This window comes from Carcharodon carcharias, chromosome 3 (assembly GCF_017639515.1).
Source record: "Carcharodon carcharias isolate sCarCar2 chromosome 3, sCarCar2.pri, whole genome shotgun sequence".
NCBI lineage: Eukaryota > Metazoa > Chordata > Chondrichthyes > Lamniformes > Lamnidae > Carcharodon > Carcharodon carcharias.
Window position 1 is genome coordinate 26,418,640 of NC_054469.1, and position 17,679 is coordinate 26,436,318.

The window sequence follows — 17,679 nt, forward strand, 5'->3', positions numbered from 1 at the left end:
ACTTCTTTAGTTGACCACGGATGGTGGGTCCTCCCCTTAGAATAGATACATTTCAACCAGGGAGAAAAATTCCATTGTGTTCTAAAATATCACCTTAAATGTCTGCCACTGTATCTCTATTGACCTATCCCTTAACCAAGTTTGCCAGTTCACGCTCTGCTTTCATGCCCTCATAATTGCCCTTACTTAAATTTAAAATACAAACATATGAACAAGGAGCAGGAGTAGGCCATTTGGCCCCTCAGCCCTGCTCTGCCATTTAATAAGATCATGGCTGATATGATAGTAACTTCAAATCTGCATCCTGTCTACTCACGATAACCTATCACCCCCTTGCTTACCAAGGATCAATCCACCTCTGCCTAAAAAATATTCAAAGATTCTGCTTTCACTGCCTTTTCAGTAAGAGTTCCAAAGACTCACAATCCTCCAAAAAAAAATTTAGCCCCATCTCCATTTTAAATGGGCAAAACCTTGTTTTTAAAACAGTGACCCCTATTCTAGAGTCTCCCACAAGAGGAAATATCTTCTCCACACCTACCCTGTTAAGACCCCTCAGGATCTTTTATGTTTTAATTAAGTTGTCTCTTCCTCTTATAAACTCCACTGGATTCAAGCCTGGCCTGTCCAACCTTTCCTCACAAGACAAACCGCCCATTCTAGCTATTAGTCTGGTAAGCCTTCTCTGAACTACTTCCAACGCATTTACATCCTTCCTTAAATCAGGTGGCCAATACTGTACACAGTACTCCAGATGTGGTCTCACTAGCGCTCTGTATAATTGAAGCATAACCTCCCTACTTCTGTATTTAATTCCCCTTGCAATAAATGATAACATTCTATTAGCTTTCCTAATTATTTGCTGTACTGCCATACTTGCCTTTTGCAATTCAGAATAGTCTTAGACCCACTCTTCACTTCCCTCAAACTGAATGTAAAATTTGATTACATTATGATAGCTGCTACCACAGGGTGCCTTCACTAGTCATTAATTAATTCTATTTTATTGCACAATATGAAGTCTAGTATAGCCTACTCTCTGGTTGGCTCCAGAATGTGCTGTTCTAAGAAACTATCCTGAAAACATTCTATGAACTCATCCAGGTTATCTTTGCCCATCTGATTCTTCCAGTCTTTTTGTAGATTAAAACCCCCCATGATTATTGTCATAGCTTGCTGACAAGCTCCCATTATTTCTTCCTTTATCTTCCATCCTATCATGTGGATGCTGTGAGGGGGCCTGTACACTACTTCCACATGACTTCTTGACTTCATCATTTCTCAGCTCTACCCAAACTGCTTCTACATCCTGGTTTCCTGAACTTAGGTCATCCCTCTCTAATGTGCTAACACCCAAAATAGTTCAAGACTCACAACAAAGATATATCCCAGTGAGGAAGAAGGATTCTAGGAAGGGGTTAAACCAACCATGGTTAACCAAGGAAGTTAAGGATAGTCATAGAGTCAGAGTTATGCAACTCAGAAACAAGCCCTTTGGCCCATCGTGACCGTGTTGGCCATCTATCTATTCTAATCCCATTTTCCAACACTTGGCCTGTATGCTATGGCATTTCAAGTGCTCATCTAAATACTTCTTAAATGTTGTGAGGGTTCCTGCCCCTGCCACCCCCTCAGGCAGTGTGTTCCAGATTCCAACCACCCTCTGGGTGAAAAAAAACTTTCCTCAAATCCCCTCTAAACATCCTGGCCCTTACCTTAAATCTAAACCCCTTGGTTATTGACACCTCGTCTAAGGGAAAATGTTTCTTCCTATCTACCCTACCTCTGCCTCTCATAATTTTGTACACCTCTATCAGGTCCCTCCTCAGTCTACTCTGCTCTAAGGAAAACAACCTTAGCCTATCCAATCTCTCTTCATAGCTGCAACACTCCAGCCCAGGCAACATCTAGGTGAATCTCCTCTGCACCCTCTCCAGTGCAATCACATCTTCCTATAGTGCGGCGACCAGAACTGCACACAATACTCCAGCTGTGGCCTAAAGGGCATTTTACAGAGCTCCAACATAACCTCCCTGCTCTCATATTCCATGTCTTGGCCAATAAAGGCAAATATCCCATATGCCTTAACCACCTTATCTACCTGTGCTGCTGCCTTCAGGGATCTATGGACATGTACACCAAGGTCCCTTTGATCCTCTGTACTTCCTAGGGCCCTAACATTCATTGTGTATTCCTTTGCAGTGTTCGTCCTCTCAAAATGCATCACCTCACACTTCTCAGGGTTAAATCCCATTTGCCACTGCTCTGCCCATCTTACCAGCCCATCTATATCGTCCTGTAACCTAAGGTTTTCATCCTCACTATTTACGACGCCACCAATTTTGTCATCTGCGAACTTACTGATCATATCTCCTATATTCACGTCTAAATCGTTAATGTAGTCTACAAACAGCAAGGGTCCCAGCATCGATCTCTGCGGTATACCACTTGTTCCAACCGCAAAGATAACCTCCGACCATCACCCCTCTACCTCCTGCCACTAAACCAATTTTGGATCCAGTTTGCCAAATTGCCCTGGATCCCATGGGCTCTTGACCATTCTCCCATCCAGGACCTTGTCAAAAGCCTTACTGAAGTCCATGTAGACTACCTCAACTGCACTAGCCTCATCTACACAACTAGTCACCTCCTCAAAAAGTTCAATCAAATTTGTTAGACATGACCTACCCTTGACAAAGCCATGCTGACTACAGTATCAAATTGAAAGAAAAAAGAGGGAGAAAATAAACTTTGAGGGTAAACTAGCAAGTAATATAAAAACAGACAGTAAGAGCTCCTTTAAATATATAAAAAGGAAGAGAGAGACCAAAGTAAACATAGCCCCCTTACAGAATGAGGCTGGGGAATTAATATTGCGGAACCAGGAAATAGCAGAGGAGTTGAATAAATACTTTACATCAGTCTTGATGGTGGAAGACACCAATAGCATTCAAAAATACAAAATAATCAGGGTGCAAAGCAGGTGGGGTGGGAGGAAATAAATACAATGACTATTACCAGAGAAAAAGTTGTAGGGAAACTAATGGGGCTAAAGGCTGATAAGTCCCCTGGACCTGTTGGGTTGCATCCTAGGATATTAAAAGGAAGTAGCTACAGAGATAGTGGTTGCATTGGTAGTAATCTTCCAAGAATCCTTAGATTCTGAAAAAGTCCCTGAGGATTGTAGAATGGCCAATGTAACAACCTTATTCAAAAAGGGAGGAGACAAAAATAAGGTAACTATAGGCCAGTTGACTTATCATCTCTCATTGGGAAAATGTTAGAGTCTATTGTAAAGGATGTTATAGCAGAGCATTTAGAAATGCATAATATGATCAAGCAGAGTCAGCATGGCTTCATGAAGGGGAAAATCATGCCTGACAAATTTATTAGAATTCTCTGAGGAGATTAGCAGGATAGGGAAACCAGCAGATGTAATGTATTTGGATTTCCAAAAGGCGTTTGATAAGGTACCGCACATAAGGCTACTTAATAAGGTAAGAGCCCGTGGTGTTGGGGGTGGTATATTAGCATGAATGGGGGATTGGCTAACTAAGAGAAGACAGAGAGTTGGGATGAGGGGGGCATTTTCAGGATGGCAACCTGTAACTAGGAGTGCCACAGGGATCAGTGCTAGGACCACAATTATCTACAATGTGTATTAATGACTTGGATGAGGGAAGTGAATGTACTATTGACAAGTTTGCGGATGACACAAAAGTAGGTGAGAAGGCAAGTGGTGAGGATGACATAAGGAGTCTGCAGAGGGATATAGACAGGTAACGTGAATGGGCAAAAACTTGGCAGATGGAATATAATGTGGGAAAATATGAGGTTACGCATTTTGGCCGGAAGAACAGAGGAGCTGAATATTATTTAAATGGAGAAAGCCTGCAGAAAGCTGCAGCACAGATGGATTTGGGGGTCCTCATGCATGAATCACAAAAAGCTTGCATACAAGTTAAGCAGGAAGGCAAATGGAATGTTGGCCTTTATTTCAAAGCAAATGGAGTATAAAAATAGGGAAATCTTGCTAAAACTATACAAGGCACTAGTTAGATCACATCTCGAGTGCTGTGAACAGTTTTGGTCCTCTTATCTAAGGAAAGATAAATTGACATTGGAGGCAGTCCAGAGAAGGTTCACTAGGTTGATCCCGGGTATGGAGGGATTTTCTTATGAGGAGATGTTGAGTAGGTTGGACCTGTACTCATTCGAGTTTCGAAGAATGAGAGGCGACCTTATTGAAACGTATATTCAGAGACAGAACCTTTAGTTTTGTCCTTTTATTATTTTTGCAACCTCCCTAGCCTTATCTGGTTTACTCTTGGATTTGTACTCTCTGTCCCTTCCTGTCACAATCTGTTTATAATTTCCCATATCAATACCGTTCTCTCTTGCCTTGTCCCTTCTCTGATTTTCCATAAATTTCCAAATTTGATCCCTTGCCCCTTAAAATCCTCTGTACTTCCCTAGTTATACAGCTCACTACAGCAACAGTGCCAGCACAGTTCAGGTGTAGACCGTCGCCACCACTTTCCCCCGTACTGGTGCCAGTGCTGCACGAGCTGGAAAGCTATGGACAAATGTGATTAACGGACTTTAAAATATTAGGAATTAAAACATTTTAAAGGGAGCATATGGACAATCCAAATTTTAGTGATCGTACTCCTCATCGAGTAACTGTGCCATATGGTGTGGTACTGATCCTCACAGATTTGATAAGATTGTGCAGAGTTAGTTGATCTCAGCTGGGCCAGAAGATGAAGCACTATAATTGCCCTCAGTACCCATTTTTGGGCAGAATGTTCTTTAAAAAAAACAGCTATGTTACCTGTTCCTGATCATTATCTAGCAATTATTGCTGGAAAGTGCATTTGTGTGGAAAAGTTGCCAGCAGGTCAAAAACTGCAATTTGCTTTTATGCAACATCTTTACTGTCGTGAAACATCACAAGGCCCTTCACAGGAGCTCTATTAAACAAAACTTGACACCTGAGTCATACAAGGAGATATTAAGACCAACAGCTTAAACAAAGAGATAGGGTTTAAGGAGCCTCTTAAAAGAAGAGCGGAAGATAGAGAAGCAGAGAAGTTTAGGATCAGTACCAATGCTTGTTGTCTCGGCTCGTAAAGTGAAAAAAAAGTTACTTGCAAGCACTCGTGGAATTACATGCCTACAGCTTAAAAGGAGAATAGGGGGACAGAAAGTGTATTCAAAGAAAGGTTGCATTTATTAATGGTTCTTCTCTGGTGTTGCTCATGACAAGTCTACAAGTTCCAGGCTGGACATTGGAAACGCCAGCACCTTAAGATACTTTTTCATATCGATAACAGTGTGATAATTGTTACTGGGCTGATGCACAATTAATACTTTTCTAGCAAATCTCTTGTGTTATCCTGGGAACTGCAGGGTAGTTGATAACCATTCATACTGACAGTGACAGGTTTCAGATACATATTAACTCCAAGTTCAGATTTCCATTGGTAATGTTGAGGTTTAGATGTTTAAAATTATAAACAAGGGAAATGGCATGATGAACATCTTGGACAAAAAAAAACAGCGGTCCAGTTTTAACATGATAATTTTTTTCCTCTGTGCTCATAGGTGGAATTTGAAATTTATTGGACTTTCAGGGGCATGGAAATATGAAAGGTGAGACAATCTGTATAGAAATTGCCTATGCGATATGTCGGATATCATTTAAGAAAACAAATGTATGAATTATAGCGAGGTGAGAGGGACTGCCCTTGACATCAAGGTAGCATTTGACCAAGTGCAGCATCAAGGAGCCCTAGCAAAACTGGAGTCAATGAGAATCAGGGGGAAAATGCTCCACTGGTTGGAGTCATACCTAGCACAAAGGAAGATGGCTGCGGTTGCTGGAGGTCAATATTAGTTCCAGGACATCACTGCAAGAGTTCCCCAGGGTAGTGTGTCTTCAACTGTTTCATCAATTACCGTCCCTCCATTATAAGGTCAGAAGTGGGGGTATTTGCTGATGATTGCACAATGTTCAGCACCGTTCGTGGCTCCTCAGATTCTGAAGCAGTCTGTGCCCAGCTGACATGTTAAGACCGCAGCCAACGTTAATTGCTGAGCAAGCCAAATCCCAGAGGGAAACTTGTCTTATTGATCATAACTTCTGTTTTTGCATTTTGAAAAACAAGGGGAAACCTACTGATCCCAGGAACATAAAATCCCAGTAATACTTAAAGGATTTTAAAATTCAAAAGAATAACGAGAAAAAACGCTTTACACATGCGAGATTATAACTGCACAGTTGAAAGTCCTACTTGATCAGAACACAAGTAAACTGCTTGGCAACAGCATAGATATTTAACCATAAAAAACCAGTAATGTTACCAAAGGCAAAAACTGCTGCTACTTTAATAAAGTATGCCATTTGACCTTACTCTCTTCCACTCTGCTGTGGAAATTCAAAAGGAAAGGAACAGAGACTTTTCTGGCTTGAAAGTGGATGGCTGCTTCAAATTCACAACTTTTCTCAGCAGAGATAGTCTCAGGACATCTTTCTCGTACAGCCACCTCAACTAAGTCGCATTCCTTACACACACACACCTTCCTAGCAGGAAGAACAGGACAACATTCCGGCTTGGGATGATAAGTGGCAAGTAACATTCACACCACACAAGTGCCAGGCAATGACCATCTCCAATAAGAGAATCAATCCACCTCCCATTCAATGGGATTATAGTTGCTCAGTCCTCCAATCAACATCCTGGATGTTGAAACAATGGTTGTCACAGACAGACCCACCCAAAACCTCTTGGAAATACACAATAGGTGAAGTATTTCAAGGCAAGGCTGCCAGCCACTATATAGGGGTTGCAAGTGACAAGCAGTATCCAGAAAGTCTTCAGCAGAGGAAACAAGCTGAGGGCTGCTCACTCACTCTCTTTTGGAATAAGCATGTCACCCGAATTGAGAAGCCAACTCTGCCAGTAAACTGAGATCTCATCATAATTGCAACATCTTCTACATGTAACCGCATCCAAGACACCAGCTAACCTAAATTGGCTGCAATGTTTAAAATCTACGCCTCAAGGACAATCAAAGGACACTTAACTATTCTTCTACCTTTTTAAAAAATTGGACTCTAACTCCCGTTACTTCTGACACCTGTGTGTGGGGACACTATTGACTGCATGAGGGCCAAATACTTGACGTTTTTCCTTGGGTCGTAGTTAATAAATTTGCTCTTTGGCTCAATAAAACCTTGTTTTATTGGCTCCTTATTTCTCACAAATTAAATAGATAAATAAATTCTGATTTGAAAAAGGGTAAATTCGTTAAAGATAAACTGAAACCTCTGTTAGGACCAACCGTGGAGGAGGAGCCAGTTCACCCCTTCTCACCTGGTCATAAAGGTTAGACTCTCTCTTAGTCTATTACTCGCGTGGCGCAAATGTTCCTTTCCATTGGTGAGCAGGTTGTTGGCGAGTAAGTGCTGCTTGATAGCTCTGTCGATGACACCTTCCATCACTCTGCTGATCATCAAGAGTAGGCTGCTGAGGTGGTAATTGGCTGGATTGGATTTGTCCTGCTTTTTGTGGATAGGACATACCTGGGCAGTGTATTGAAAAGCTTGGCTAGAGGAACAACTAATTCTAGAGCACAAGTCTTCAGCACTGCTGCTGGGATGCTGTCAGGGATCATTTAATGCAGCAAGCGCCATTCTTCTAAGGTGTAACTATGTCCCTTTGAGTCTGACTGTTACTAAGTAAACAATGGGCGAGGTCAGAGTTTAATCGGTATTACGAGCTGTAGATTACAACTCTAGCTTTCTAGTTAAAGTGCAATTGATAAGATCACAGTGGTCACGGACATTCTAGATTCTGTGTCAGTGTTCCAGAACCTCGAGTGCAAAACATGGAAAATGGATGGGCAAAAAAATGCATGGCAGAGTAATACCTTCTCTTAAACATGACTGATACAATACCAAGATAAATAGACTTTTCAAAGCAATTTTAATTTTAATGCCAGACTCAGCAGAATATTTGAGAGAAGTATGCATTAATCAATAAGCTCACAAAATATTGAATACAAATTAATAGTGTGGCAGCAGTCTAGATGGCTGAGAGGAAAATCTAGTGCTCATGAGCCATGAAAATTAGGAAGGTCCTTAGTTTTTTCCAGATCTACACCAAATTCACTTATTTCAGCCAAGCCAGCAGCAGCACTATAGTTGAATGCAACAACTCTGAATTTGGAAAGAGGGGGGAAGAAAAGGACAGAATTTTGCTCACGATCACAGTACTCCAAAGTGCAGATATATGAAAAGGATCCAGGTCAGCTATGATATTCTCCATAGTTAGAATGCCTACCAGGAATCACTATGACTGTTCACAAATGAATAATGGCCTTTTTGGGTGCAGTGTCAGACAGGCTGTGAGGGGTCAAAAATAAATTAGTATGTTATTCTTACCTCTCCATGATTCAATCTTGTGCTCCTCCAGCTCATAAATTTGCACCTGCAATGGAGAAATCGTAATCTATTATTTAAGCAACCCCAAAGATTTTAGTCAACAGTATTTATTTTTTTCTATTTGATGGCAATTAGAAATGAATGTGTAGAAATGAAAGGGCAAAATGTGTTTGTCAGTTTGAACAACCTAGGTTTAAGCAACCAGTTCAATCTGACACATTTGATTCAAATATAAGTAGTTAATTTAAACTTGGACTGGATAGCACAGACATAATAGGCCGAATGGCCTCTTTCTGTGCTGTGACCATTCTATGATTCTAAATGGTAGCAATTTTATTTAAGTTCTTCAGTTTCTTTCAAGATATTGCATTTGCTAGAAACAAGTAGACAAAATAATCAGAATTTGTACCTGAATATTTGCATAATATTAGGAATCAAATGTTTCTAATCACCAGCCAAATCACAAAATACTGCAGGATCAAGAGAACGAAATGAATGTTTGGATTTCTCCAGAAAGTGAAATGATTTTTAATTTTACAAGATCAGTGCATTTTAATGTTCTGTTTTTACAGCACCATCTCCTTACATATTTATATAGACTCCTGGTCAATAATTAATCCTCAACCAATATCACAGTTCATCTGACCACTATCTTATTGCTGTTTGTGCAACCTTACTGTATATAAACTGACTGACTGGCTTCCCTGATTTACATAAATAGAATGAACAAAACAGAAACATACACTGAATTACAGAGAACACACAAGAGATAGACAGAGAGTGAGGAATAGAAAACAGATGAGCTGATTGGACATCTCTAACAAAGAGCCAGCATGGACATGATGGGGGGAATGGCCTCCATCTGCACTATATGATTCTGTGATAAAAAGACAGGAGAAAGAAAGTGGAAAAAAAGAGAAAGAGAGTACATGAGAAAGAGATCACACACGAGAGAAATAAAGAATGGAGAAAGAAAGCAGAATAAATGCACAAATTTAAGTTTTTAATCTAGGAAAGACAAAGATGCAGACATTGAAGCTTGCAACTCTTGGGAGTAAAATCACCTATTCTATTCTCTTATTGGCTGTGTTTGCTTTTCGCCTAGGCTCTCTCTCCTGAACTCTTCTGTGCTCCTGATTTAGTCTTTCACTTTGCTCTCAGTCTGATCCTGTTATTCCTGCTCCTTGCCTGGTCTCCAAAATCTAATATGGCAGTCAATCCTCCTGCTCATAAAATATAATCAATGATGCAACAATGGGAGCTGGAGGAAATTACAGGGGTAGACTTAGCCATGGGGCAAACAGCACAAACCATAGTTCTGATTTCTAAATCTTCATTAAACACAGGAGCTTTAAATTTTTATAGGGCGAAATACGACCCCCAAGATGATTTCTACAGCTTGTCCACAAAATTATGAAAGCTTATGTTATGTGAAAGCAATTGGTGCTTGGTCCCCTGAAGCATCATGGATTAGGCCAGCTGCTTGGAGCCAGCCTCTCAAAGCCAGACCGGGGGTCCAGCACTCCAGGCAGGCTTCGAGACCCTCCTTGCCTGCCAGGTCACTGCTGCGGCTGTAACGGGAGGGATTCCCCCAACAATGGTGGCTGGGCTGCTGATTCAATTTTTAAAGTTAGAAATTTAAATTTGGAGGCAGGGCATCTCAAAACTCAGGGCACCCTCTTACTCTCCCTTTCCTGAACTGCAGGCTTTATCTCCCTTTGGCCCTCCAGCTTCATGAAGCCACCCTCTGGCCACGAGTTGGCGAGTTCAGGGAAAGGCATTGCAGGGTGACTGCTTCCCACACCTTGTGGGATTGTGATACTCATTTGACTCTGATGTCAGGCTCCTGACTCAAAATCCTGCCCCAGTTCTGAGCAGGATCAGTGTCTATGGGCTGTAACTTCTGAGCTCTGGGCCAGAGTTGAACTGGGGATCTCCCCCACCCCCCCCAACAGAAATTGCCCGGAAAGTTCAAACTTCCTTGGAACCACCTGAGAACGCGAGTAAATTGCAAACTTTGGATGTTTCCAACTGTAATACAGTCATAGTTTTTATCCAGGATAAGTTAAAAGAATGAAAACCGCTTCTGGGTAACTACTGACTTCCCCCAAACCCTCACAGGGTTCCCTTTCCATTACCTCCCCAACCCCCACGTGGGACTTCCCCAACCATCACCATTTACCACCCCATATGTGACTCCCCACCACTACCACTTCCCACCCCCCACCTTCCCACCACCCCAACCCCTCTTCTACTTGAGTCTACGTTTCAATGAGAAGCTTCCTATCTAGCTAGGAAATCCAAAACTCATAACTTCAATCAGAATGGAATTTCAATGAGTGTTTTCCTGCCCTTTGTACGGGGCTCTGTGTGACTAAGACCTTTCCTCCCATTTGGACTTCTCTCTCATTGACATCATGCTTTGTGATCTGACTGAAAGATGACAGGATTTCAGTTTAATGTCTCATTTAAACGGCAACACCTCTGACAATACAGAGCTTTCAGTATGTCAACGGAGTAACAGTTCACATCATGAGCTCAAATTCCTAGTCTATAGCTCAAATACACTTCCAGTTTATTCAGGGGGTGAAACCACTGGCTCAAATTTGACAACACTTGTGCATGGGGAAAAGCTGGATTTGACCAACAGGACTGTGAACAAAATGTTTACCCAGAATTACTCTGAAACTGCTTAATAGTTTGTCATTGAGAAGAGTGATGTTTTTATCTGTACATATCTTGAAGAACTAGGTCTTTTTAAAACTTGTATAGTGTCAAAAAAATGCTGCCTTCTATTTCAAGGGGATTCTCATACATAAACCATACTTTAATGAGGCATAGCGATTTAGATAATTAGCTCAGCTGTCAGCCTACAGGCCACCTCTTATCAATGCACAAAATGGTTATGTTTCATATAAGATGTTGAGCCAGAAATAAAAAGCTTTTGTTGATTATTTCACCATTTTTTTTCTTTTCCAGCGATCTGTTTTCAAAACATGGCCGTGGTCAGTTTTTTGATAGACCCGTACATCAAAATTGGTATTGACTACCTGAATGGGAGGTCCAATCATTTGGCTAGACATTGTCTTGACTGTAGCACCAGCTGTCTTATTTTGCTCTCATGACATTCTTGGTCCTTGCTGGGTGATACCCTATGAAATTCAACTTCTGGCTTTCAGTACCACAATTGCATGCATTATGACATAGGACCAGCTGAAGTAGGAATATGAGTGTCACTGGCAAAGTTGGTATTTATTGCCCATGAGAAGGTGGTGCTGAGTCACCTTCCTGAACTGCTGCAGTCCATGTGGTGTAGGTACACCCTACTGCTGTTAGAGAGGGGGGTTCCAGGACTTTGACCAAACAGCCATACCAAGTCAGGATGGTGTGGGACTTGGAAGGGAACTTTCAGGTGGTGGTGTTCCCATGCACCTGCTGTCCTTGTCCCAGGTGGTAAAGGTTGCAGGTTTGGATGATGCTGTTGAAGGAGGCTTGGCAAGCTGCTGCAGTGCATCTTATAGATGATACACACTGCTATGTGCTGGTGGTGGGGGCAGTGAAGATTTAAAGTGGTGGATGGGGGTAGGGGGTTGCCACTTTCAGACTGCTTTGACGTGGGTTTCTTATGCTCTGTCAATTAATATAGATACATTTTAGTTTGGGTTCCCTTGGTTCGGTAATTACTCCTTATGCGTTCCAACAGCTTAATATTTTTAATCGTCACTATGTAGTACAGAACTTGAGTATTTCTGAGTAAAGGTGCCAGGTATGTAGCGCATACGTCCCAACATTGATATGCGGAGCATATCAAACAGCACATTCCTTCAGCTACTCGCAATGGGAAAAGTATCAACCATACTCAATCAGCCCATGCTTGCAAAACTCAGAACATGACATCTGACATTAGATGTGTTTCTGTGATTGGACAACACTTGCCGAACAATTCCAAGTGTGCCAAGAGTTACACTAACAACCAATTTAAGATCATCATAACTCCAAGTCAGGCTCACAGTGTGGCTCACCTACACTTGCTAGGAGCTACATTTATTCATTTGCAGGGACCTGACCTCTGTGGGCATAAAGTCGTCCAGGCATTACACCTTTTTAAAATTAATCAGAAGTGTGGAGGACAATGGTTCCCCGGTGCATTCTCCATGGCAACACCTCCACCAGAGTCAACTTGCCAATCAATCAGCACTCTTTTCTCATGCAATAAAGGCTGCTGCCTTTGCAATATGGCCTTCTTGGGTCTGTCCTGATGAATGCAAGACAAAAACCTTCGGCAGCATGTGTCTTTTCTCAACAATATTTAATATTTTTAAATTATCTTATTTATTTAGTTGCTATCAACTTTCCTTTGCTGCTCATTAACTGTAGGACCAGAGCTCACATTCTCTTCCGACAGCCTTTATAAAATTGTTTATAAAAAAAAATTCATTTACAGAATGTGGGCTTTGCTAACTGGGCCAGCATTTAATATCCATTCCTAGTTGCCCTTCAGAAGGTGGTAGTGAGCTGCCTTCTTGAAATGCTGCAGTCCATGTGATATAGATACACTCACAATGTAAGGGAGTTCCACGATTTTGACCCAGCGACTGTGAAGGAAAGGGAATATATATCCAAGTCAAGGCGGTGAGTGACTTGGAAAGGAACCAGGCAGTGGCGTTCCCATCAATCTGCTGCCCTTGTCCTTTTAGATGGTAGCGGTTGTGGGTTTGGAAAGTGCTGTCGAAGGAGCCATGGTGAATTCCTGCAGTGCATCTTGTAAGTGGTACACACTGCTGCTACTGTGCAACGGTGGTGAAGGGAGTGAATGTTTGTAGATGTGGTGCCAATCAAGTGGGCTGCTTTGTCCTGGATGGTGTCAAGCTTCTTGAGTGTTGTGGGAGCTGCACTCATCCAGGCAAGTGGGAGTATTCCATTACACTCCTAGCTTGTGCCTTGCAGATGGTGGAGAATCAGGAGGCGAGTTACTCGTTGCAGGATTCCTGGCCTCTGACCTGCTCTTGTAGCCACAGTATTTATATGTCTAGTCCAGTTCAGTTTCAAGTCAATAGTAGCCCCCAGGAAGATAGTGGGGGATTCAGTGACGGTGATGCCATTGAATGTCAAGGGGTGATGGTTAGATTCTCTTACTGGAGATGATCATTGCCTGGCACTTGTGTGGCACGAATGTTACTTGCCACTTGTCAGACCAAGCCTGGATATTGTTCAGATCTTGCTGCACTGGGACATGGGCTGCTTCAGTATCTGAGGAGTCACGAATGGTGCTGAACAATGTGCAATCATCAGCGAACACCCCCATTTCTGACCTTATGATGGAAGGCAGGTCACTGATGAAGCAGCTGAAGATGGTTGGCTGAGGACATTACCCTGAGGAACTCCTGCAGTGATGTCCAGGAGCTGAGATGACTGGCCTCCAACAACCATCTTCCTTTGTGCTTTCTCCTCTTTTTTCCCCTGCTTCTGTTATATTGATTTAAACTCACCTTTACGGCCGATACCCAAATAACCCTGATACAGAGACTTCCTTCAGGAAGAAATAAGCTGAAAAATGATCTCAGAATCTGCTGTTCCAAGTGTGGGAAACAAGAGGCCTTCTACTAAGAAAAAGAAAAGGGGTAATCTGACCTTGTATACAGCAAGAGTAATGGAAAGTCCTTTGATTTTCTCAAAGGAACAAGAGTTTTTCTCTCTCCTTGCCCTTCACTTTTGTCCCCCGCACACTTTGAAACCATGGACGACAGCAATATGCTATTTGCGCATCGAGGTTTTACACCCCTTGGTACATTCAAACTGTCAAAAGAGTGAGTTAAATGCAAGTTGCAGTTGTTGTTGCTGGGATTGAATGGATTGAATCTAATAGATGTGTTTTTTCCGTGGTAGTGCTATTTAATAGTGACTACTAATTAGATAGGTCATGGAAATTTCCTTTAGACAACCCTAAAATTATCCGTATGAACTATAGTTGCTTTTTTCACACAATTCACTTACTTTGTCTCCAAAGATTTTAACATTGACAACCGAAAGCGCTTACCATGGGTGACTTGTAGTATCTGTGCAGTATGTTTATGAAGTCTGTTATAGTTAACATTCCTAGGAAAGAAAGGAGCATTATTAATTGAGGTCACAAAATGTCACAGCATATAAGCTTCAGTGGTACAGATATCTGTGGTATCCTAAGGAAAACCGATTTCCTTAATACTCAGCAATATTTTTTAAATACTGAGTTCCACTTGTTATGAGAGAAAATCTCCTTACACAACCAGCAGTGACATCACTAATAAACTGGCATCAAATCCACTGGCAGCATAGTCAAGCACTGATGTAAAACAAAGTACATTGAATACAAAGCAAATAAGTATGGATGATAAAGTAGTATAAAACTTTTTTTCCCAAACTGGTGATAGGCCAGATAGGCCAGAAAGACCATAAAGGTCTCCCTTAGCCCTGTACGTTTCTAAATACATTAAAGTATTAAAGGCATAGAGATTAGAATTAACACATATGAACATACGAATTAGGAGGAGTTGGCCCCTCGAGCCTGTTGCACCATTTGATAAGATTATGGTAATCGGATTGTGGCCTCAACTCTACTTTCCTGCCTACCGCCTATAACCTTTAACTCCCTTGTTATTAAAGAATCAAACTCAGCCTTAAAATATTCAATGTCCTTGTCTCTACTGCTCTCTGGGGAAAAGAATTTTGCATGTCAACGACCCTCTGACAGAAAATATTTCCCCTCATCTCTGTCTAAAATGGGAGATCCTGTACTTTTAAACTGTGTCCCTTATTTCTAGTATATCCCATAAGGGGAAACATTCTCTCAGCATCCACCCTGTCAAGTCCCCTCAGGATCTTATAGGGTTCCATAAGATCACCTCTCACACTTCTAAACTCAAATGGTTAACTGGACACCCAGATCCCTCTGTACTGCAGAATTCAACAGTATCTCTCCAATTATATAGCATACTGCCTTTCTATTCTTCTTGCCAAAGTGGACAAGTTCACATTTTCCCACGTTATACTCCATCTGTCAAATATTCGCCCACTCACTTAACCTATCTGTACCCCTTTGCAGACTCCTTATGCCCTCTTCACAACCTGCCTACCTTCGTATCATCAGCAACTTTAGCAACCATACATTCTGTCCCTTCACCCAAGTCACTGAATTTGTTATGACCACAGCTGATGTTAATTGCTGTGCAAACCCAAATCCAAGAGGGAATCTTGGCTTATGTGCCATGCCCTTTTTTTGTATTCTGAAAACAAGAAGGGGATGTTCTGATCTTAGGAGTAAGAAGTCCATCAACACTTTTGGAATTTTAAGAAGTAAAAGTTTTTTTGACAAGAATAAAAGAAAACTTAAGCACACACGGCAAACTGCTGTAACCACATGATCTGTAACTCTTCCACTTTGCTGTGAAAATCCAAACATCAGAATAAAACTACTTTTTGAAGCCCAAGGCTTTTCTGGCTCGACTGGATGGTTGATTGAAACTGCATCCTCTCTCCAGCTGCTACATCTCACACCGCCAGCTCAACAGCCCAATAGCTCAAACATCTACAGCCCAAAATAGCTATCCTAAGCTCTCCACAGTAACTCTAAAATACCTTTTCCCCCTTTCATTTCAGGTTCCATTGTTCTCACACCTCTTTGAAACTCAAATCTTTCCAAATAAAAGGTCTTTCATGTTTCCATCTTGTCTCTGCTTTTGGGTCAATAAAATATAATATCCCCCTTCTATTTACCTATGGAACTCCTGCAAGACACAAACATGTTTCATGCTATCCCTATTTACCCTTTGATATTCAGACAAACTCACCACTTATCCAAAAATGCAAATGTTAGATCTAACCTATTTACTTGTACTTCAAAACTAACTCCTATTCTTTTCATGTTTCAAATCCCCCAGACAACCTGTCTCCTATTAATCTCTGCACAGTTAAATTTTACACACAGTTTCACAGAATAACATGATATTCCCCCAAAACATTTAAAAAACATCCATTTCTCACAACATAGATTGTAAACAGTTGAGGCCAAGCACTGATCCCTGTGGCACTCCACTAGTTACAGCTTGCCAAAAAATGAGCCATTTATCCCTACTCTTTGCTTCCTGTTAGCTAACCAATCCTCTATCCATGCAAGTATGTCACCCCCTATACCACCAGTTCTTATTTGTGTAGTAATCTTTGATGTGGCACCTTGTCAAATACCTTCTGGAAATCTAAGTACAGTACATCCACAGCTTCCCCTTTATCCACATTGATTGTTACTTTCTCAAAGAACTGTAATAAATTAATGAGACAAGATTTCCCTTTCACAACACCATGTTGACTCTGCCTAATTGAGTTAAGATTTTCCAAGTGTTCCGCTATAACCTACTTAACAACAGATTCTCTTATTTTCCCTATGACAGATGTTAGGCTAATGGCCTCTAGGTTCCTGCTTTCTCTCTCCCTCCTTTCTTGAGTAGAGCTACATTTGCTATTTTCTAATTGATGGGACCTTTCCAAAATAGAGGGAATTGTGGAAAATTACAAACAATGCATCTACCATTTTTGCCACCACTTCTTTTAAGACCCTAGGATGCAGGCCATCAGGTACTGGGAACTTGCCAGACTTCAGCTCTGACAATTTGCTCAGTATTCTTTCCCTGGTGAATGTAATGGTTTTGAGTTCCTCCCTCCCTTTCACCAATTTACAAGTATATCTGGGATATTACTTGTGTCTGCTATGGTGAAGACAGACACAAACTGTTTAGCACTTATACCATCGCATTTCCCATTATTAATTCCCCATTCTCACTCTCTAGAGGGCCAACACTCCCTTTCATTCCAATCTAACTCTATTCCTTTATAAATACCTCTTACTATCTGTTTTTATATTTCTGACTAGCTTTCTCTCATACTCTAATCTCTCCCTCATTTTTTGAATCATTCTTTGGTTTTTAAATTCTGTCCAATTTTCACAGCTACCACTAATTGTCATAGCATCAGATTGAAAGAAAAGATATACAATTCTATCTTTAAATTTCTTAGATGGCCTCGAATGATGCATCTCTCTCACTGGAACGCATCTTTACTGAGTGCTATGAAATATCGCCTTAAATATTTGCCACTGCATCTCTACTGTCATAGCCTAATTTCCCAGTTCATTTTATTTTTTATTATTCATTCACGGGGTGTGGGCTTCGCTGGCTGGGCCTGTATTTCTTGCCCATCCC

At 41.3% G+C, this 17,679-nt stretch overlaps 1 protein-coding gene across 5 annotated transcripts in view; it reads right to left on the bottom strand.

Moving 5' to 3' along the window:
* LOC121275859 (5'-AMP-activated protein kinase subunit gamma-2-like) overlaps positions 1 to 17,679 on the bottom strand; it is a 408,268-nt gene that overhangs the window by 37,130 nt on the left and 353,459 nt on the right. For all 5 annotated transcript variants that reach the window (XM_041183599.1, XM_041183598.1, XM_041183600.1 and 2 more), the window contains 2 exons: positions 14,487 to 14,545; positions 8,450 to 8,495 (listed from right to left, as the gene is read on the bottom strand). In XM_041183599.1, the coding sequence (XP_041039533.1) occupies positions 8,450 to 8,495; positions 14,487 to 14,545 (105 nt within the window). The remainder of the gene's footprint in view (positions 1 to 8,449; positions 8,496 to 14,486; positions 14,546 to 17,679) is intronic.